Below are 21,425 nucleotides of genomic sequence, written 5' to 3'. Positions count from 1 at the left end.
TGTCAAGCCACGCTGTGGCAGCATCCCATATACAACAGAGGAAGATTGGCACAGATGTTAGGTCAGGGCCAATCTTCCTCACACACACACAAAATGCATAGATTGAAAACCTAATGCCCAGTGTGATGGTATTAGGAGGCAGGGCCTTTGGGAGGTAATTGGTTAATTAGGAACAGGATTCATGCCCTTATTAAAGAACACAGAAAGCCCCCTGGCCCCTTCCACTGTGTGGGGGTGCCACCAGCGGTCTGCTGCCAGGAAGAGGGCCTTCACCCCACCATTCTGGCCCCCTGATCCTAGACTTCCAGCCTCCAGAACTGTGAGAAATGGGTTTGTGGTTTACAAACCCGTAATACCGGGTGCGGTCTGTGGTGTTTTGTTGCAGCAGCCTCAGTGTATTAACACACTGTGTGATTCTTTCTACGAAATGTCCAGAACAGGCAAACCTGTGCAGACAGAGGTCAGGGATGTCGTCCTCCAGGGCTGGAGACAGGGGAATCGGGGTGATGGCTGAAGGTATGGGTTTCTTTCCGGGGGATGTGTGATAACAATGTTTTTAAATTGATTGTGTTGATGGTTGCACAACTGTGAATATACTACCACCACTGAAAGGCACACTGCAAACAGTAAATTATATGGTATTTAAATTACATGTCAATAAATTTCTCAGAAAAAATAAAGAATAAACCTAACCAGGGGCTGGCCTCACGGCCGAGTGGTTAAGTTTGTGCTCTGCTTCGTCAGCCCAGGGTCTCGCAGGTCCGGACCCTGGGCGCAGACATGGCACCGCTCATCAGGCCATGCTGAGTCTGCGGCCCACACAGCAGAGCCAGAAGGACCTGCAACTAGAATACACAACTATGCGCTGGGGGGGGCTTTGGGGAGAAGAAGAAAAAAAACACTGGCAACAGATATTAGCTCAGGAGCCAATCTTTAAAAAAAAAAAGATGAAATCTAACCAAAACCTTTTTAAAGCGCTGCAGTCCGGCGGAGTCGCTGCTCTCCCCTCTGCTGCCGCACCTTCCCAGCCTGGTGGGTCAGCGCGATGACTCAGAGATTTTCTCCAGGTGCAACTGCGGCCTCACCCACCTCCTCCCTCGAAAGGCCCTCCTTCCAGATCTGAGGGCGGCCACTTGCTCCTGGCTGCGTCCCCAGACACAACCCGCGCTCCGAGCCCACGGCCATGGGGTGCAAACCACTCAGTGGGGATCCGAGCCCCTCCCACCTAGAGCAGGCTCACCCCGCCTTTCACGGAGGGCGGGGCGCTCACACTCGCCTACTCGCGCCGGCAGAACCCGCTCCCAGCGCGGGCGGGGCGGCACAACAGGTTCCGAGCCGGTGACACCGGAAGCCCCGGCTCCACAGTGGACACCTCCGCGCCTGTTGATAGAAAGCAAGGGCGCGGGGCGCAGGGCCTGCGGTCGGGTCCCCGGGCTCGGGCCTCAGGCGCGCGCAGGAACCCCGCAGCGGGCGCGGCCGGCGGAGCTGCAGCGTCGGGGGCGGGTCTCGGCCCCGCGGCCGCAGCGCCCCTCTCGTCCCGGCGCGGGCGGGGTCCAGCGGTCCCGGGTGTGCGCGCTGCGGGCGGGGCCTCGGCGGGAGGAGGGGCCGGGGCGGGGCGGGGACGCGGGGGCGCGCGCGGCGGGAGGAGGGCGGTGTCCGGGGCGGCCCCTCCCGCAGCCCCCCAGGCTTTCCCGCAGCGTCGGCGCCGCAGATGGCCGAGGTGCCGGAGCCCGAGCCGGGGGCGGCCGAGGGCTGCGCGGCCGGAGCCGTGGAGACGCCGGGCTGGACGGCGCCCCGGGGCGCGGGCCCCCAGGTGGGCGCGGGCGCGGCGCGGAGGGCGGGGGCCGGCGGGGCGCGGGGCCGAGTTCGGGTGATTTGAGCGAGGCCGGAGGGTCCCGCGGATTTTGGTAAAAGGCACGACTTTTAAAATGGCCTGAGCCGAAGCCCAGCCTTCACCAACGGGAGAATTCGGTGGTTTAGCCGTGACTCGGTACTGGCATCGTCCCAATGTCTTGTCTTTGCCGTGGAAAAAAGAAAAGATCCCATTAAGCCCCGGAACCCGCGGTGGGACCCCAGGCTGCGGGGCGTGGCGGGGCTTGTTCTGGACTTGAACTCAGTGGACCGCCACCCCCCGGAGGGCCTCTAACCCGATGAGGGGGTTGTCAGGTCCCTAACCCGGGGCGAGGGCCCGGATCTCTCACCCAGGGGCGGGTCTCTAACCCGGGGAGGGGGGTGGTCCCGGATCTCGAACCCGGGGAGGGGCCGGGCGCCCTGACCCGGATCCTGCGCGGGCTGGCGCGTCGCGGTCCTGCCGCCTTAGGCTCGTTGCCCGGGTTTTCCGTGTCCCGTTCAGCCCGGGAGCTACGAGACCCGGCACTACGGACCGGCCCGCTGGGTCAGCACTCGCGTGGAGTCCGCGGACTGGGACTCCGCCGTCCAGACGGGCTTCGCCAGGCTGAACAGCTACGTTCAAGGCAAAAACGAGACAGGTGCGAGGGGCATATACCTGGTGATTGTGTGCGTCCTGGTTGAGTCCCCCGGCTTACTGTTGAGTTTTAGCTTTTTAAAGAAATATCCTTTAGAATAGAAAAATATTCTAAGACAGAACATGAAAGACAGTGTTCGAAGACAGGGCTGTGCCCAGGACCCTGGCGGCGTCTGGAGGGGGCGGTGCTCCTTGTCTGCGAGCCTGCTGGGTGAGCCGGGCCTCCTCATGGCCGGTGCTTCGACGTCATTCGCGCCTGGGTGTGAGAGGCGAGGAGGCGGGAGGGCGCAAAGCGGCGGATCCCAAGGCTCAGGACGCGCTTCTGGGTCTGGCTCCACGCTGTTTATTTGGATCGCTTAGCCGAGGGGACCCCCGTGTCTAAATGGTAAAAATAGAGAATAGATTATGTGATCGCTAATTTTCCTTTTTACTCCAATATCTAGGGAATTTATTAACCAAAAATAGTAATAGTACAGAAAGTAATGTGAACAGTGGACAATTGAGTCCTTTTGGCCTTATTTTTTAAAGATGAAAATTATCTTAAAGGTAAATATTTATGTCAGTAAAGTAAATTAAGAAACTCAGATCAGAAAATAATACGTTGAGTTTTTAAAGTAGTTGGACATACTCTTCATCTGCTTCCACAATCTCCTTTGTATTCCAATATGTGTTTTCATGGCGCAGAGAAGAAAATAAAGATGACAGCTCCGGTGACGACCTGCGTGGAGCCCGGGGCGGATCCCTTTAGCCAGCCTACCATCACCGTCTCCCTGTATGTACCCTCCGACCAGCAACCTGATCCGCCCAGGCCCTCAGAGGCAGACGTCTTCATTGAAGACAGAGCCGGGATGACCGTGTTTGTGCGGTAAGAGGCGATGACACAGCGGGCACTGCTCCCTCACTTCCTGCTCTCAGTGGGCTCCTGCAGCCTGTCGGTGGATTCTCACCCTTCCATAAAAACAGGTCCAGTGCCTCTGGTGGTGTTTGCCTACTGGCTCGGTTTTGTATGTTACTAAGGGTTTCTTGCAGACATAATCAGTTTATTTAAGGAGGAGTCTGTTCCATACTTTCCACAGATAAGACACAAGACAAATTATACCCCAAAAAAGGCATAAGGCTGCCCTCAGCTGCCATCTAGTCAGCCTGAAAAAAATACACAGTGCATGCTCCCCTCCTCCCAGTTGCTAGGCTCTGAGAACCCCAAACCCTCCGTGTCCCCAGCCCGAGGGATGGGAGCTGCTTCCTGCAGTGACTGCCTCTGTTGGTCCCGGACTTTTCACACCTCCAGTGCCTGTTTAACTCAGTCCTGACATTAGATTCAGCTGAAATTTAAAAGCACACAAAGTACCTGGTGATAGTGTCCCTGGAGTTCCTGGGTCACTCCCTTCCTCTCCGCCTCACCACCAACCTGGTAAGGAGTTGCCGTCTCTGCCTCCGCCACTCCACGCGCTCCTCAGGTACAGCCCACCCATCGCCCTGGAGGCTCCTGTCTCCCTCAGCAGTGCCCTCGTGTCTGTGACGTGCTGGTCCTCCAGGACTTGGATCAGGAGGCACCTTGTCTGGGAGGCCTTCCTCAGCTTCTCCAGCCAGCCCGCCGCTCTGTCCTGTTAGTCTGCCTCAGGATGACCTGTGCATAGACGGTGACTTCCTCCCGAACACACGGGGTGTTACTCCACCCACCTCCTTCAGCTCCTGTCAGGGCAGCTGTGTGTGTGTGTGTTGGGGGGCGGGGTGTTGGTATATGTTTGTGTGCCGAAGAAAGCTGTGGACAGGTCCGTATGGAACAACGTGTATTCAGAGAGCAGAAGACGGGTTATAATTAGGGGCTCAAGATTTGATTTCAAAGAAGTAGGATCTGAAAACAAATTCCCTTTAGGCAGAACATACTAAGAGCTGGCTATTCATTAAGGAAATAGATAGTAAACTTAGGAACCAATATGTTTCTTAACACCTGGTTTAGAATTATGATCAGTCAACACAATGAAAATTATCTTCGATATTTTAAGTACACTGCACGTGTAGGTTCCTACACGTATTCAACAAGGATTTAAAAGGTGTTGCACACCAGGAATGACTCCTGGTGCCCGGGAGACACTGAATAAAACAGGCCTGGTTTGTGCCCTTGAGAGCTCGCATCTTGTCTGAAGAGTGGCAGGACTGATCTTTTCCATCGGCATATTGATAATAAAACTTATGCTGGGGCTGGCCCTGTGGCATCATGGATAAGTTCACACACTCTGCTGCAGTGGCCCAGGGTTCACAGGTTTGGAACCTGGGCATGGACCTACACACACTCATCAGCCATGCTGTGGCAGCGTCCCACATACAAAATAGAGGAAGATTGGCACAGATGTTAGGGCCAATCTTCCTCACCAAAAGAAAAACAAAACTTATGCTAAAAAAGGCATACTAGGGATATTATTGTTTCTCTGTGTTTCCTATTCTTAACCTTCAAAATAAAACCCATGATGTTTACATGTCAGTGACTCAGCTCGGTCTGTGTGCCGTCCTGATTTAATCTCAGGGTATGTATGTTTATATACTTTAAAATCTACACTTAACCTTTTATTCTCATTCCCCGTTTTATATCTATCTTTTGACTGTCTTTTCTTTCATCCCCATAGCAGCCCCCTAACTAGCACCTTCTCTCCGATGCATTTTCGGTCTGTCTGTCTGCATTCTTAGCTGGATCCGATCAAGTTACCTTCCTGCTCAGCATCTTTCCAGATAATCTCAGAAGGCCTTAGGATGGTGTACCAGGTTCTTCCTCTGGCTCTGACTCACTTCCTGACCTCGTACTCTGCCTCACTATGAACATGCTTTGTAATTTTGCACTTCTCTTCCTTTTCTTACCCCTTGTCTTCCTCTGCCCAGCAAAACCATCCTCAGGTGACACCCCAACCCTGATTTAATCATGTGCTCCGTGTTCCCACAGCACTCTGGTCCTGTCTCTGTTAAAACTCTTCCATTAAACCATAAATTCAAAACTGTATCATATTCCTCTGTCATACAGTGCCTCCCCTTTGCTGAGGAGAAGAAGAAGGGGATGTTTGATGGAAAACTGAGTCTGGAAGGGAGGCTTCAGGGGGTTCAGTGAGTCCTGGGATCGGCATGACTGGGTGGCTGTTAGGAATGGACTCTGGCCACCGCAGACCTCCTGAGTCTGCATTCTTGCAAGACTCCCGGGTGACTCATACACACGCTGAGGTTTGAGAAGCAGAGAGTCAGAGCCGGAGATGGTGAACATCCCAAACCCGCCTGCCCGCGGGCGGGGCGTGCTCTCCTGCCTCTCCTCCACGTGCTGAGGTCACGTTGAGACCGGGAGCCAGAGGCGGGACGATCAGCTTAGCTGCCGAGGGGGTGCTTGGAACTGCACTTCTTCCAGCATTTGTGGTGTCGGCTCCTCTCCTCAGACTCACGTTCGCGTCAGCGTTGAAGTCACTCATGGTCATGTACTCTCTCCTTTGTAGGTCTTTCGAGGGATTCTCTAGTGCCCAGAAGAACCGAGAACAACTCCTGACATTGGCAAGCATTTTGAGGGAAGAAGGAAAAGTTTTCGATGAGAAGGTTTACTACACTGCAGGCTACAGCAGTCCTTTCAAATTGCTTAACAGAAACAACGAAGTGTGGTTGATTCAGAAAAATGAACCCTCCGAAGAAAAGGAATGAGAAACAGAGGATGCTCCGTTGCCAGGGGCAGCGCTTCTGTGCGTAGACGTCGCACCACCTGCAATAACCCACGTCTGCCGTCTCCGCTGAGTGTCCCCCTCTGAACTGAGCTTGTTCCCAAGGTGCCTTCTCAATGCTTGCACTCCATCTAGACACACAGGTCAGCTAGAGGGGCAGCATCCCAGACCCTCGAGTGGGTCACAGCTCGAGCGCGTTACCTCCTCGAGGCTCTGGGGAGATGTTGGGTCACCCCCTTCTTCTCTGTATCACAGTCACGGTGCCTTTCTCTGCTTGGATTCGTGTCAGTTGGAGGTCATCCCCTCCAGACATTAGCAATAAAAATGTTAAAGCTATATCCCTTGTGGAACCACTGGGCTGTCGGCCTGGAGAGGTGGTGTGCAGTTGGACACGAAAGTCAGATTGTCTGTTGAGTCCTTGTCCTCGTCAGCCTGCTGCCCGCACCACCCAAGAAAATTCTCACAGTACCCAAAAGTGTCAATAGTATTTCTGACAAAGAATAAACTTATGAAGTTAGTGACTTCCCATCCTATTCTGATACTCAATAATGGCACAGTTTAAAATGTATACAAACATGTAATTTCAAAATTCACTTGAATTTTTAAAGTATTTCATGAAGTATTTCTGGAGGTCGTATAAAAATGATTGGCTTTTCAGAGCACGTTGCCACCAAGTCAAGGAGGGTGGAATCCTGTCCTGGGAGTGTTGGAACATGCTTGTCCTGGGGAGACAAAGTCACATTCAGATACCCGGCAGCTGTTGTGGGAGGGGCGCTAGCTCTTCCCTGGGCTCCTAGAGGATGGTGGTTGCGGGAGTGAAAGAGAAAAGCAGTTGGAGCTCAGGGACTTCCCAACAGCTAAAGCTGCCGAGGGTGATACGCTCCCAGGTCCCATCATAGCCTGTGTTTAAGCAGAAACCACGTGATCACTTGCATCAGAGGTCTGAGTATCCAATCGATCCGAGGGTGGGGCAGAGGATCTTGAGGTCCCTGGAACCCCAGTGCTGTACAGTGACTTGTAAGATGACTCTCCCTAACCTGGCTTCAGTGGGGCAGTGGTTAGCAGTCCCCATGGCTGCCACGTGTGGATTGCATTGCCTTCTGGGCACCCTTCCAAGCACTTCACAGAGTGACCACATTCAACCCTTGCAGCAACTCTGCTCCACGTTGTATCGTCTCCATTTCACAGATGAGGATGCTGAGGCACAGAGCCGTTAGGGGACCTGCCCTAGGAGCTGAAAGGGCACAGCTGGCTGGAATCCGGGCAATCTGACTCCTGGGCCCCTGCTGTGGACCGTGTCCCCGGGGAGGCGGCTCCTCAGGAGAGCAGCTATCTCAGGCCGCCAGTGCACTGGGGCACAGAATTGTTCCTCCTGCACAGGACACACGCATAATCAACCTGACTCTGACCTTGGAGACGCCGCTTAGACTGTAGCTGTTGTCACAGAACGTGCTAGATTTCTGGTTGTGATATTATTATGGGGATAAATTTTAAAATCCCAGGCACTTATTTTCCAAAGGCATTTGCTTGCATCGATTATTTATTGATTCATTCCATTTTTGTGCTTACGAGAAAGAAATTAATTTCTTTTTTCACTCATTCACCATCACAAGCTGTCCGGTGGGAGGACGGCTGCCAGCCTTTGGCTGAGGAATGTCACAGCACCAGCCTCTGCTGGTGTGAGGTCAAAATTTCCAATATTTACTCTACAGTCCTACATAAATAGGCATCTCTTATGCAGTAAATTCCATTTTAAATGAGAAAAGCATATTTCTGATTAGCAAGATTTAGTTGTAATCTGAAACACGGTCAATAAAAACTTCAATTTTGTACAAGTTCAGGCCATCCGATTTTTACCTCCTCTTCCATAAATCATAACAAAAAAATTTTCAGCCGTAAACTGATCAATGCAGAGATATTTCTCACAGCAGTGAACCACTGATTTTAATCATGTGGCACTGACTGCAGAATAGCCCATGTCCACATTTCTGTTGAGACTTTTCCTCTTTCCTGCAGGAAATCCTTCCAAGGGAACCTCCGCCTTTGCTGTCGGTCTAATTCCCGCTCTGTCCGTCAGCCCTTCCCTTGTCTTCAGGACCTCCAGCCACTGCTCACCAACAGGCCCAGATTCTGCCTGATCCCTCACCCCAAAACTAAGCCAGAGCCCCCCAGATCCTTCCATAGGACCATACTAATTCCCACCTCTCCCTGCTCTAGGTGGTGAGGAGGCATCTCGGGTTCACGACAGGGAATAAGTTGGCGGCCCCACCCGCCTCCATGCTCCCCCAGAGCTGTCCACGTTTGTCCGTATGTATGTCAATTTTTCATGAGTACATATTTCAAAAAGTCTGGAAACAATTCATTTAAACTCAGTGCATTCATTCATTCAAAGCTTTCTGGTCATCACTTAACCCTTTACAATCTTTCTTTTTCACCTAAACATTTCACTGAAATGTCATTTATTTTCATCCATTCTTTTTTTTTTTTTTTTGAGGAAGATTAGCCTTGAGCTAACATCTGTCGCCAATCCCCCTCTATTTGCTGAGGAAGACTGGCCGTGAGCTAACATCTGTGCCCATCTTCCTCTACTTTATATGTGGGATGCCTACTACAGCATGGGTTGCCAAGTGATGCCATGTCCGCACCTGGGATCGGAACTGGCGAACCCCAGGCCACTGAAGTGGAACATGCAAACTTAACTGCTGCGCCACCGGGCAGGCCCCTCATCCATTCTTGAATAAGGCATCATGGGGTCCCCACTGTGTTCCAGGCACTGCCCTCAGGTCCAGGTCCTGGGACACGGTGGTGAGCAGACATCCTCATCAGTGACTCACCGTACCTAATCCGATGGTGTCTCTCGCTCTTCTGTCCAGTCCGTCTTCCTGCTGAGAATACAGTGGTGTCAGGAAGACCGTCCCTGTCCTCATGGAGGTTACGTTGCAGAGGGTGAGAGAGTTCGCAGACCAGGGAAATGGGGCAGGGGACAGAGTGTGGCTTGTTGGGGTGCAGTGGATGCCACAGGGGGCTCAGGCAAGGCCCTTCGGAGGAAGAGACATTTGCAACTTGAACGATGAGATGGATCCAGTCAGATGGGGTGGGGGCACCCCGGGCAGAGTGACGACGTTGAAGGAAAGGGTGCCTTCAGTATCCAGAACAAAAGCTTGCACATCCCACTTGCTGAGCAAGAGAGAGCTGTGCCTGCAGGACGGTCTCCTGGACACGGAAACCGCTGACCGCGGACAGAGCTTCAGGACGCGCAACGTTTGAGGGTTAGCGGACTTTCCGGAGCGCTTGGGGTCGACTGAGCATTAGTTGTGGAGGTTCCCAGGGTGAGGCTGCTGCCGATTACCGTGATCTGGAGCCTGGTTTAGAGGTGAGGGTACCACTGCCACATTGTCACTGATGCTTTCTGGTGCTTGTTTGCTACTGTGGCCCAAGCACCGTCATTTCCTTCTGGGGCTGGAGTGGTGGTGGACACGCTTGTGGAGCTGCGCCGCTCAGACCCACCTTCGGAGAAGACCGCTGCCTGCTGCGGGGATGTGGTCAGCCCACGTCTCCAGCTGTTCCTTCCTTCAGGGTCTGCTGCAGACTCAACATGAGGACACACTCTTCTTGGGGGGGGGTACCAGCCTATGACTGAGCATAGCAGGGATACTGAGAGCATGCTTCTTCTGGGTTCTCCCAGCCATACTGAGCAAGGTGGGGGTACAAGGACCACACCCTTGCTGCCCAACTCAGGACCCTTCTAATAGCCTGTGCCCCACAGCTCCGTGGTGCGTGACAGAGACTGGATCAGGTCTGCATCGTTGTCAACAGCTCCTGTTCCCCTTTCCTTCCAGGGGGGTGACTTTGCCAAACATCTTTTGTGATCCTAACTCCATCTCAGCATCACACTGGCACAACTGGGATTGGGGCAGCCCAAGATTGTGGATGTTAAGCCAGCGTTTTGGAACTGGGTGACTCACTGCCTGGCTGGTTATGAGACCCCTGTCCCCGGTGGGCAGGCGGTGCACAGGCAGCTCCTGGCACTAGGGGCGGTCTAAGCATTGCAGTTAGATGGAATGGCACACTGGTGGAGAGGAATGACTGCAGGCTGTGATGGTGACAGGAGCCGGACATTGAGCGTCCACAGCACGTGACTGTGACCTCTGAGAGAAAGGGAACAAGGTGAGTCCACTGATTGGTCAAGCTTACGGCTCAGAGGCAGTTTCTAGGTGGCAAAGCAGGAAGAGGGACCACATGGAGATCAGTGGCCTCACTGAGTTGAGGAGACAGAGGTCAACGTGGGGGAGGGCAGGGTGGGTAGAACCTTTCAGGCAGAGTAAAGGAGAAGAGGAGGACACCCACTGAGCTCCGCCGTCTGCAGCGGGCCCTCGAGCCCTGGCTGAGCACTGACCTGTGAAGGTGTGAGAAGAAACCACCCAAGCCAAGAAATGAGCAACTGGAAGGGAGTAGGACAAACAATGCCCCAAGCACAGATGGGGCTGGGGTGGCTTCTGTTCCCCCTGGTGAGAGTGGACCTGGGGCATCGGGGAGGGTCCTCGAAGGGCTGTTGTGGTAGCAGTGAGGGTCAGCTGTCCTAAAACCAAAGGATTCTGGGGACCTCACCCCCAAAGCTCGACAGCAAGCCTTGAAGGATCAAGCCAACTCCAGCAGACTTGGCTGTGCACCAGAACAAAGCCCAGAACTACTTAAAGGAACACAACAAAATCATTCACAGTTCCCAACACCCAGTAAAAAATACGAGAAAAATAGGCAAAGAAACATAAAAACACGACCCATAATCAGGGAGAAGAAAGCAATCCCTAGAAACAGACCCAGAAGTTAAATATGTGAAGGAACAGGCAGCTTGGACCACACGATTAGGCAGATCCTGTGTTACTGGAGGTGTCAGTGGTGAAGAGAATGCAACGTGGAATCTATGACAAGTCCCAAGGGGAGAATCCCAGAGCAGGCCCCTGGGCCATGAAGCAAGACTGTGCTGCCGGAGAAAATGACGTCCTTCTGAAAACAGCTCGCGGGGTTCTACTGGGTCCTGGTGGAGGTGGAACCGTGTGTACAGAACTACCCGTCTCAGCAGGGTCCTGTCAGAACCACCGCGTCGTAAAGCTGGTGGGACCAGCACAGTCCATCGTAAGACGGAAATGCCTCCAGGAGCGATCACTGGAAGGCCAGAGCACTAAGCAGGCTGCAGGAGCAAGGAGCCTGACCCCATGGCACCAGGGCTGCACCCCCTGCCCCGCCCCCGGCTGTTTGGGAGACATGTAAGATCAGCTGAAGGAGGAGGGAAAAGCTTGAACTTGGTTTATCAATGAGTCAGCTTACTATGTGGTTGCAACCTGAAAATGGACAGCAGTTGCATTACACCCTCACTCAAGGGTGACACTGACAGGCCACTTCAAGAGAAAGATCTGCAATCTTTCTGCAAAAAAGGGCCAGATGTTTTGGTGGTGGACCTGGTCATTCACTTTGTGAGCGAGGAAAGGTGAGATGTATATGGAATCACAGCGTGGCAAATGGCCTGGGCAACTGACCAGGAGTTTGAAAAGGAGGATGGATGATTGAGACCAGGAGGTCTGGGGTAGAGCTTGTGGATGGACATATGGGAGTGGACACAAAACCTGAAAACTTTCTATCACGTGTTAGTGCCCAGCAGTGGGGGCACTAAACAACCAGACGAAGTGACTCGGCCCATCGGTGTCAGAATGTCAGCTGTCATTCACCCAGGGCTGGTGAATGTGCACACAGATGGAGTGGCCATGGTGGCAAAGGTAGAGGCTCTGCATGGACTCCAACACCACGGATGCCCACATCCCAAGGCTGACTGGACACTGCTAACTCTGAATGTCCAACCTGCCAGCCAGATGCCAATGCTGAAACCCTGGTGAGGCTGTGAGAAGACTGGCTGGTCATGGGATGCCTTATTGGCTATATTGGCCCATTCTTTCTGAAAAGGGCCAGCAGTTTATTTGCACAAGGGCAGACATCTATTTGAGGTAGCAGTTTTCTTTCCTGCTTACAGGGCCTTGACCAGCACCACAGTCTAAGGACTTAAAAAATCTCTGATCCGCTCACATGAATTTACTGAATGTGTGATCTACACATCATGACGTCCAACAGGGAGAGTTAGCCCCTGGCCACGGGACCTGCTGGTCCTCTCTCATACTGCACCACCTGGAAGCTGCTGGCTGATAGAACACTGGGATGACCTGCTTTAATGCTGGAGGGAACACCCTGCCAAGATGGGGCACCATCTCCTGGACATGGTAGACTTACTAAATCAGAGACCTGTCTGGTTCTGTGTCCACAACAGGAAGGACGCCTGGAGCCGAGAACCAGGGGTGGAAGGAGGAGTGGCCCCACTTACCATGGCTCCCAATGAGCCACTGAGTGACATAGGACTTCCCACCCTGCAACTCTGGGCTGTACAGAGCCCGAGGTCCTTGCTCTAAGGTGTATACCCTCCCTGGGCAACACAGCAACACAGTATCAACTGTGATAGCAACATATCAACACAGCAAGGGTGCCATTGAGCTTCAACACCTGCTGCCACCTGGGCTCTTGTCTCCTTGTGTCCAGGGACCAGCCGCCAAGAAAAGTCACGTCTTGTCTGGGGTAATTGATCCTGAACTGCAGAAGGTGGTGAGCCTGTTGTCACAGGATGTGTGGGACTCAGGGGACCTGCGTGGGGCACCTCCCACACTCCTGGCCTAATTATAACTGAATGGACAGCGCAGCAGCCCAGGATCTCAGAATCCCCAGGAACGAGAGCTCGGTCACAGTCTCAGGAAAGCTGCCGAGATCCGCAGAGGTGACCGCTGAGGGAAAAGGAATTCAGAAAAGAGGGGCATGAGTACCAGTGGTGGCCTGGAGACCCACTGCAGGATGTGCTGTCGTCGCTCCCATCGAACTCTTCTTTTTAAATTTCTCCTCAGGAAGGGAAGTTTCCGGAACCTTGGAGGAGCTGCTCTCCACACATTTATGGAAAAGAAGATCAACATGGGGCAGGGGTGGACCGTGGCGGGCATGGGGATGCCTCCCTCAGGTGTGCTTCAAGGAGACTTGCTGCTCAGCTGCAAGAAGCAAGGAGAGCTGAGAGCCTCCTCAGAGGCCACCTGGCTTTCCCAGCTGAGTGACACCACTCTCAAGGCAGGAAGGGCTGGGGGCCAGTGATCTCGCTGAGCTGGGGAAACTGCAGGGGCACACTTTTCTCAGTTGGCTCCTTGCCAAAGACCAAGCAAGGGAGTGGGCAAGAACCCATTGTTCCTGCCCAGATAGGACCCTGGCAGCAAGGGTCCTGTCCGGAGAGCACATCGTACCCGCTGGCCCATCAGTGTGACAGCTCCTTCAGCCTCCCTGCCCTCCTCTCTTTTCCTTCCAAAGGCGTCCCGCTCCAGTGAGGCCTTTGTGGCTCCTGCCTCAGTGTCTCCTTCCCGAGGGGTCCTGCTGCACTGAGGCCTCTGGCGCTCCTGTCACAGCTGGCAGTTGGAACCCTATCCCAGCTGTGATGTCCCGTCCGTGGAGGGGGTCCAGCAGGGGACTGCCTTCAATTGCTTTAAAGCTCACTTTGTCGCAAGAACCGCAAGCCGGTGAGGAGGCACAGCCAAGGCAGGGAGACCTCTTGGGAGGCTCTTGAACAGTCTGGTCTGGTCAGGAGGTAAAGGTTTGAACTGTGAGGAGGACCTGAACTTGTGGTCTGTTTGGCACCATGGTTTACATGACTTGGTTACGGTTTGGATGTGGGGTGAAGAGAAAGGAGGCCACAGGCCAAGCCTACACCAGGGGCCAGAGCCCTCGTGTGAATGCTAATGCTGTTACTGGTCAGGTGAAGGCGGGGACAGGTGTGGTTTCATGTTACGTTTAAAACACCTCTAGATGCAATTCTGAGTAGCAGCTGCCCGACTGATCCAGAGCTTGCAGAGGAAGTGGGGATGGGAGGGGCCCGGGGTGCAGTGTGTATCACATTTATTCAATGCTCTGGGATTAGATGCAGTCACCATGGGAGAAAAGGGCTGCAAACCAAGCAGGCCATGTCACTCCCCTTCTCTAAAACCTCCCCCATCCCAGGACGACAAAACAGAGCCCAGTCCATCGACATTCTCGCCCCAGACCACCTCCAGGCTGTGCCCCAGGCTTCCCAGAGGCTTCCTCCTCAGCCACATGCCCTCCTCCACTTTGCCTCTGTGCCTTTGCACACGCTCTTTGCATCTGGAAGGTCTCTTCTCCCAGATGCCCCTGCCTGGTGAAAGGCTCCTGGCAGTGAAGTCAGCTCAGGTCACCAAGGTCAATCCCTCCCCTTCAACCCCGTCAGAGGCAGGGACGTCTCCCTCGGAGAACATGTCACCCAGCTGCACAGGGAATGAAAATTGACCTCCCCCCACCCCCCAGCTGGGGCTGGTGGCAGACAGCCCAAGGCTGGCACGGTGGCTCTGGGCTCCTTCCTCCTCTGCCTTCTGTGACTTGCGGCTTCCATCCTTACTGGTGCCGAAGTTGCAAGAGCACTTTCTGTTCCTCCACCAGCCTCCCGTCCTTTCCAGGGAGAAAAGGAGGGAGGAAGCCACAGAGGAGGGGTGGCGTCGACACGAGGAAAGCTGCTTTCCTGTAAACTCTCAGGCCCCTGCACATGTCTCAGGGGCCAAACTGTGCCAGTGACTCCTGACCCCGGGCTGTGAGGTCTGCCGTCCGGGCTGCGTGCACCACCCGCCTGAACTTGTTTCAGGTTCTGTTGGCAAAGGGAACGCTTGTCAGGTGTTCCTCCTCTTTGTGTGTTTTACGGGAGTCCATCGTGTGTGTGTCTTTTCACTAGTTTGAAGCCCCTGAATGATAACTCAGCCATGTTTTTCTATCCCAGAGCGCCCTCATCCTTACCTTGCCCATGAGAAGCATTTAATAAAGTGCTTTTCACTGAACAGATGATCAGATTGCTCCAGTCCTCGTTCTGCGGATAAAGGCTGGCCCCTGTGGAAGACACTTCAGGGTAACTCACTGAAGAAACGACATTACAGTAACTGACTAGCTTATTACAGGAAAACAGACCTCAAAAGTCACCCGGACCTCAAGAATCAGGTCCCTGTTTTGTTCAAAAGACCCTCCTTCCCCCAAAGATCCTAATATCTGCCAAAGCAAATGGTCCTGTTGTGCTCATTTCATGATGGGTCTCAGCAATGGAAACAATTGCTCATGTTCAGTTAATGTGCTGAAGACACAGCAAGGCAGAGCCACAAAGCCAGCCCGACCTCCCCTGTCCCCCAGGACGCCCACCAGGGCTGCGAGGTGCTGGCAGGTAGAGTGAGCCCCAGATACAGAAACACCTTTTCTTTCCTTGTCCTTGTGATGCCCCAAACAATATGCTCCCCCAACCTGAGGAGCAGCGACTTCAATCAACATTCTCCAGAAACAGGAGGGCAAAGGTCAGACCAAAGTGGAGGCTGCTTCCAGCCAGCAGTGGAAATGGCCTTGGTCCTTCTCCCAACTCTTAGAAGAACCGGGTGGAAACAGCCCTGGGGCTTCTGTCTAGGGCTGCCCGACACTCAATGTCTCAGGGCGTAAGGAGGGCGATCAAGTCTACCCTGAGTTTTCAGATACAACAAGGTCATGACCAGGAGTGAGCCCCCACAGGAAGCAGCTAAGCTCCAGGTGCCATCCTGTTTCAGGGTGAGTCTAGATTCTCGTCTCCCTGTATTTCATCCAAGTCTATGAAACGTTCTCCCGTCTTTCCACACGTCACACCCTCTGAACTCAGTCAACGTGTTTTTTGTCTTTTATTCAAAGGTCCCCAGGACGTCATTTAGAGATGCTTTCCATCCACCCTTCCAGACAGCACCACGCAGTGTCTGTGACGTGCTGGCCCCTCTCTGCTGCGCCCCTGCCTCCTGCCAGCCCCTCTGGTCTCACTGCTTTGTCTGTGCCCAGCGAGCGCTCCAGGTCTGTGCAAGAAGACCAATCCCAGCAATCAAAAACGCAGGTACAAACAAAAAGAAACAAGGGTCAAATGTTTACAATCATTTTATTCAAAGCAAATTTAAAAACCTAATATATTTGTCCCTTTAAAAATGGGGATTTTTATAATCAGTTTTGATGTTGCTTATCTTACCTTCAACATACATGATTTATATATTAAGTTAAAGTTTTCTGATATCCACGTACATTCTAATCTTTCCTAGGTAGCTATGAGAAGACTTCGCCTTCAACAGCCAACACCAATTTCCCCAAGTTTAGTAGAAAAGACCCTTGTGCCCTTGTGCAGACAATCGCTCCAAATGGTAAAAAGGCTTTTTGCCCAGATGTCAGTCTTGATCGGGTTGTATGAAAAGAAGTGTTTTGTCTTCTTCAGAGAAGGGAAGGAGACTAAATTCCTGTTTTTGTCTCAAAGAAAGGTCTAAAATGGGCATCTAAAATTTTATGAGATAAATCTCATGAAGATTTGGCCCGTCAGTCCAACTTTTAGATGATATTTTCCTACCAAAAGAGATGACAATTGGCAGCTGTGTTCTCTTTAGGCCAAGAATCTCAGTATTGTCATCTTAGGTCCTTCTAATGAAGAAGACAAGACTCTGTTTTATTTAACCAACAAATAAAGGGGTCTAAGTACTGGTGTTTGAGAGGGATGGAGGAAGGAGGCACAAGAATACGACATAAAAATAAATACTTGACACTTCTCTTCCATGTCTACAAGTGTTGAAATTCTAACTGGAGATGATTAGAAGGTAAGTAGCCAACTCAATTATTTATAAAAAATACAAAAATGCACAAACCAAATGATGCAAAAAATCTTTTTACTCTAAAAACTCATTTCCTAGGGCTAATTAATAGCCAGGCCCTGACAATTTTTATCAGTTTATTTGACTAACAGGAGTTATTCAGCATTTTCTTCAAAGTAAGATAATATATAATAGATTTTGATAAACCTTTCTAAATGAGGACATGAAACTGTAGGCTGTTCCAAGAAAAATAGCCATAACTTTTTCTTTGGTGTAACCAAAAGGATATCCAAAAGTTAGCAAATGTTGACATTTCAAGTGATAAGAAATTGCCAAATGGAAGTTTAAACTCTGGTACAAAACAGTTGTAAAAGGAAAAGCCCCACCCACAGTTCTGTAGTGCAAGTTTTTAAATTTAATCCTGAAAAATAACTTTATTTAATAAACAGGTAACACACTCCAGCAGCGTCTCACTCACTCCTCTCCCTTCTGCTCCCTCCCTTCTCTGCCTGTGCACGCCATCACTCTGGCCCTCGAGGACGGTCTCAGCTGCTACTCAAGGGGGAAAGTCATTAAAAAACTACCCACATTTCTAAAAATCAGGCTAAAAGTTGTGTGTCTGAGCTACACAGCAGCAGGCTCCGAGTCACAGCGCTGCCACTTCCACATGTGTGCCATTTGTACAAAAAAGAAACAGCCTTTTTCCCCCAGAAAAAAGTACCTGAACCAGTGAGTCACTTAGCCCTTTCCCAACTTTCTGGGTGAACCACGACACGGCTCCCCGGAAGCACACCTGTGCATGTCTGTGCACCCAGAACCAGCACATCCACTACCCCCCACCTAGAAGCAATGGTCCTCCCTTCTGGAACTCACTAACCTCCATAAACAGGACACTTTAAAGCAATTTCCACCTAATCCAGAAGACCCCATTCCTCTACCCCGCTTAACTCTTTCTTCTATTTCTGTACATGCTGTTTGTGTGTGTATTTTTTTTAATGTAAAAAGTTTTCAAAATGCACACACACCCCTACACACACTCCACATTTAGCAAAGACAAAATCTTCCCCAGGAAGCACTTCTAGAAGTTAACCTTCTACCTGCTTTTCAGCCACATGGGACATGCCAAGAGCCCTAAGCAACCCTCTCTCCCTCCCTCCCACCGCAGGGCCCACAGCACAGACACTGGGTAGGCCCATGGACCGGTGGGGGCCTGCAGGCCTCCTGGAGGGACGCGTGCGTGTCCCCCACATCTCCGGAGACTTGCGTCCTTGCCCCTAGCTCTCCTCCCTCAGAGGACCCCCGCCCTCTGCAGTGGCTGTGCCACCTGCAGGGCCGGGAGACGGGGCCCGCAGGGAGGCGGCTGGCTCCCTGCCGCAGAGCAGGCTGCCCTCGAATATGTCGTCCCCTGCCAGTCCGTCCAGCGGACAGCCCCTTGCAGTGCCCACGGTCCAGGGAGCCCTGTCATCTGCAGGCTCCATAGCTTCCCCTTCTCCTTCCGAGATGACGGTCATGGGGCTGCTCTGGATCCGGTTCCGCACGCTGTACCTGCTGCTGGCTGCAGAGGGCGGCGTCCGGCTACGGCCGTACCTGGGGCCGGAAAAGGACAGACTCCGAGGCATCAGGCCTTCGTTCTTGGCCCACTCCTCCTGGGCCCTCCTGCTCTTGCCTGGGGAGCAGCTTGATGGGCTCTGGGGGGTATCTGGCGAAGGCTCCGACCTTGACCTCTGAAACCTGGGGTCTGTGCTCCTGAGCATCTCTGCGGCCGACATGCGGGCGCTGGCATCTGACCGGCTCCCCTTCTTCAGCAGCAGAGCCTTGAAGCTGTCGCTGCTGGTGCTGCTCTTGCGGACGCTTCTCTGAATCGACCCCACCTGCTTCGGGGAGGCCAGGCTGGGGGCAGCACCGGTGGGCGTCACCGGAGGGGATGGGGAGTGGTTCTGGGAGTGGTCGTCATCCGAGTCTTTACGGCCAAGGACTTTCCTCTTGGATCTGAGATTTAATAGCATTAAGATAAAGGTGAATTCCCAAAGGCCCTAGACATCACTGTCACCACAGCCATCCTGCTTTTCCACCACACGTTTAAGTCACTACCTCTTATTTTTACCAGGAAGCCTCCCAAACCTCTGTGCAAAAAGAACAGTTCATCGTGTGCTCACACACGACCCAGCTACGAGAACACCAACTCATGGCCCCCCGGTTCACCTCCACCCCCTGGATTATTTTGAAACAAATCTCAGACACCCTATTATCTTACTTGGGATGGGACCATTTCCAAAGGTTTTAGTTAAGTGCCATTTTCCATTTAGCTCTCCTACTGGACTGATCCTGAGTGACCCTCACAGTGCTGGGCAGCTTGTTTCCCTTCCTTGTTTGGAGCCAGCGCTGAGACAAGCCAACTCCACGGAGACAGGCCCCCTGAGGTTCTAGAACAACTCCGCAAATTCACATTCCGTCATTCTAGAGTTTGACATAAACTGGCCTTCCTCGGCTCTCACTGGACCCTATGTCCACTCCCAGAAATCCAAGTTTCCAGAAAATAGAGTGAACCTCCGCACCAAACCCTGTTTCCCATGGAGTGATGGGAGAACGCGAGTAGTGTGGGCAGAGGGTGAGGAGGAGGGGCCTTCAGGGAAGGGCAGCTTCTCCTCCTCGGTCCCTAAGGACCTCTCTGCTCAGTGGGTGAGTCAGAGACGACAAGCAGATGAGCCACGTGGCCCTTCGCTGGTCTCTTCACAACAACTTGGCTAAGTGCAGGGGGACCTGCTGGAAGGACATGCAACATTGAATAAAACAAAGACTCGGGTCTCTCTCTCGGGTCTCTCTCTCTCTCACCACAGGGGCAGGTATGAGGGACCATCTGTACACACAGGGTAGGGGCTGGATCCGAGCAGTATCAACTGCAGTGACCTTGTGTGACCTTGGACAAATCACTCATCTATGCTGCACCCTAGTTCTCAGACGTGTAAGACGGGGAGGATGATGCCAAGCTCACAGGTCCGTGAGGATTCAAGGAGAGAAGACCTCTGGAGCCACATGGCCTTGGGCAAGTCAAAGTTTCTGACCCTGTTCCTACCAGGAGAGGGAATAGCTGTTGATGGCTCAGTCTATCAACAAAGATGACGCAGGAACAGCCTCACGTGTCAGGCGCAGAGCAGGTGTGCACACACCTTCCCGTGTTGCTTAGGGAAACAAGTTTCCCTTCCCGCCACAGGTCAGGCTTCAGCACTGCTCTTATGAGACCTGTGCAGCAGGAGCACGGCCCACGGCGGGCGCTTGGTGCCCCCAGGGGTCTCTCTAGCTGCCGGCCAAAAACAAGTCACCAGAGGAAGAAAGCGGATGGTAAGGACCCAACGTGGGATCCCAGGGCAGCGCCAGCCCCTGTGGCCTGCAGAGCTGGGTCCATGGCCCTGCTCGGCTGTCAGGAGAGCAGTGCTCTGAGTAAGTCACTGATGCCTCCGAGCTGTGGAGCTGGAAAAGACTCTGGATGGTTTAGTCTGACCAGAGAAGGTAAGTGAGGTGCACAGAGTGAGGTCACACACTGAACACAAGAACCAGGACATGGTGGAGCATCTTCCCACTGACAGCATGGACCTCACAGCTCCCACTGGCCACTCCCCAGAGCAGCCCGCTCACCTCACGCTTGCAGGGCTTGGTCTGTGGTGTAACTGTTTGTTTGTTTTTTGAGGAAGACTGGCCCTGAGCTAACATCTGTGCCAATCTTCCTCTACTCTATATGTGGGATGCCTGCCACAGCATGGCTTGAGGAGTGGTGTGTAGGTCCACATCCGGGATCTGAATTAAAGAACCCCAGGCTGCCGAAGCAGAGTGTGAGAACTTAACCATTGTGCCACTGGGCCAGTCCCAATCATTTGGTTTGTAAGTAGCGACGTGTGCTGAAAGCCACAGTGCACCTGATCAAAGTGATGCCTTTGGATGTAGATTAAGAATTGAGAGGAGATGAGAATTTATAAAAGTATTGTTTTTCTCAAGAGCAGCTGCCCCCTAAAATGGGAATTAAGTCTAAACATACAAATTCTCTACATACATGGATGTATATACATGTAAACACATATATACACTGTGTGTGTATTTCTAAAAAAGATGGCTATAGAAAGTGCTTAAACAGTTAACACTGGCTTGAAAACTAATTACTTCAATAAATATAAAAACTTAACACCTCAACTGGTGTTCCACATTTTCCATCTGGCTTTAAATCTGAAGTGAATTAATTTGCATTGTAAAATTTGGAAGCTGTGTTTCAATTTAGATGGTCTTTATTTTAAATTATTAGCTTAGATGCTGAAGGATATAAGATAAAATAAAATCCTAAAAATCACAGACTTCAGATGGATTTTTCCTAGGTCTGCTGACATATCATCAGTGTGAAAAAGGAGACTGGCACATGTCTTGCTCTCCCTGCGCAATTGCACCCCACCCAGCCCTGCCTCTGCCGTGTGCACAGAACTACATGCTGGCCGACCCACATCTGCAGTAGATACAACTCTCCGACAGGAGAAACCGCAGTTTTCAGTGCCTTGAGGTCCCCAAAATAAA

The 21,425-nt window shown here is 52.4% G+C and overlaps 2 protein-coding genes across 6 annotated transcripts in view; one reads left to right on the top strand and one right to left on the bottom strand.

Annotated features, from left to right (window-relative positions):
• Positions 1–1,367: 1,367 nt before the first annotated feature.
• Positions 1,368–6,697, top strand: HEBP2 (heme binding protein 2). Of its 2 annotated transcripts, none has more exons than XM_046676921.1 (4): positions 1,368–1,813; positions 2,321–2,489; positions 3,170–3,350; positions 5,956–6,697. In XM_046676921.1, the coding sequence occupies exons 1-4, from the start codon at positions 1,712–1,714 to the stop codon at positions 6,152–6,154; spliced, it is 651 nt and encodes a 216-aa protein (XP_046532877.1). In that variant the 5' UTR covers positions 1,368–1,711; the 3' UTR covers positions 6,155–6,697. The 2 variants fall into 2 exon arrangements, with proteins under 2 accessions (XP_046532877.1, XP_046532878.1); XM_046676922.1 differs by having other exon boundaries at positions 1,376–1,813; positions 2,354–2,489.
• Positions 6,698–16,158: 9,461 nt separating this feature from the next.
• NHSL1 (NHS like 1) overlaps positions 16,159–21,425 on the bottom strand; it is a 124,014-nt gene continuing 118,747 nt past the window's right edge. For all 4 annotated transcript variants that reach the window (XM_046675289.1, XM_046675290.1, XM_046675292.1 and 1 more), the window contains one exon: positions 16,159–18,860. In XM_046675289.1, coding sequence (XP_046531245.1) covers positions 18,146–18,860 — 715 coding nt within the window. In that variant the 3' untranslated portion in view covers positions 16,159–18,145. The remainder of the gene's footprint in view (positions 18,861–21,425) is intronic.

The sequence above is a fragment of the Equus quagga genome, chromosome 11, assembly GCF_021613505.1.
Source record: "Equus quagga isolate Etosha38 chromosome 11, UCLA_HA_Equagga_1.0, whole genome shotgun sequence".
NCBI lineage: Eukaryota > Metazoa > Chordata > Mammalia > Perissodactyla > Equidae > Equus > Equus quagga.
Note: the sequence above shows the minus strand (reverse complement) of the source record. Positions and strands in the feature narration are given on the sequence as shown.

Bases quoted from the DNA above. Each gene is read 5' to 3' on its own strand.
- HEBP2 (XM_046676921.1), top strand. From the start codon at position 1,712: ATGGCCGAGGTGCCGGAGCCCGAGCCGGGGGCGGCCGAGGGCTGCGCG. The intron at 1,814-2,320 runs GTGGGCGCGGGC...CTGCCGCCTTAG, and splicing joins CCCGGGGCGCGGGCCCCCAG to GCTCGTTGCCCGGGTTTTCC. The intron at 3,351-5,955 runs GTAAGAGGCGAT...TCTCCTTTGTAG, and splicing joins GGGATGACCGTGTTTGTGCG to GTCTTTCGAGGGATTCTCTA.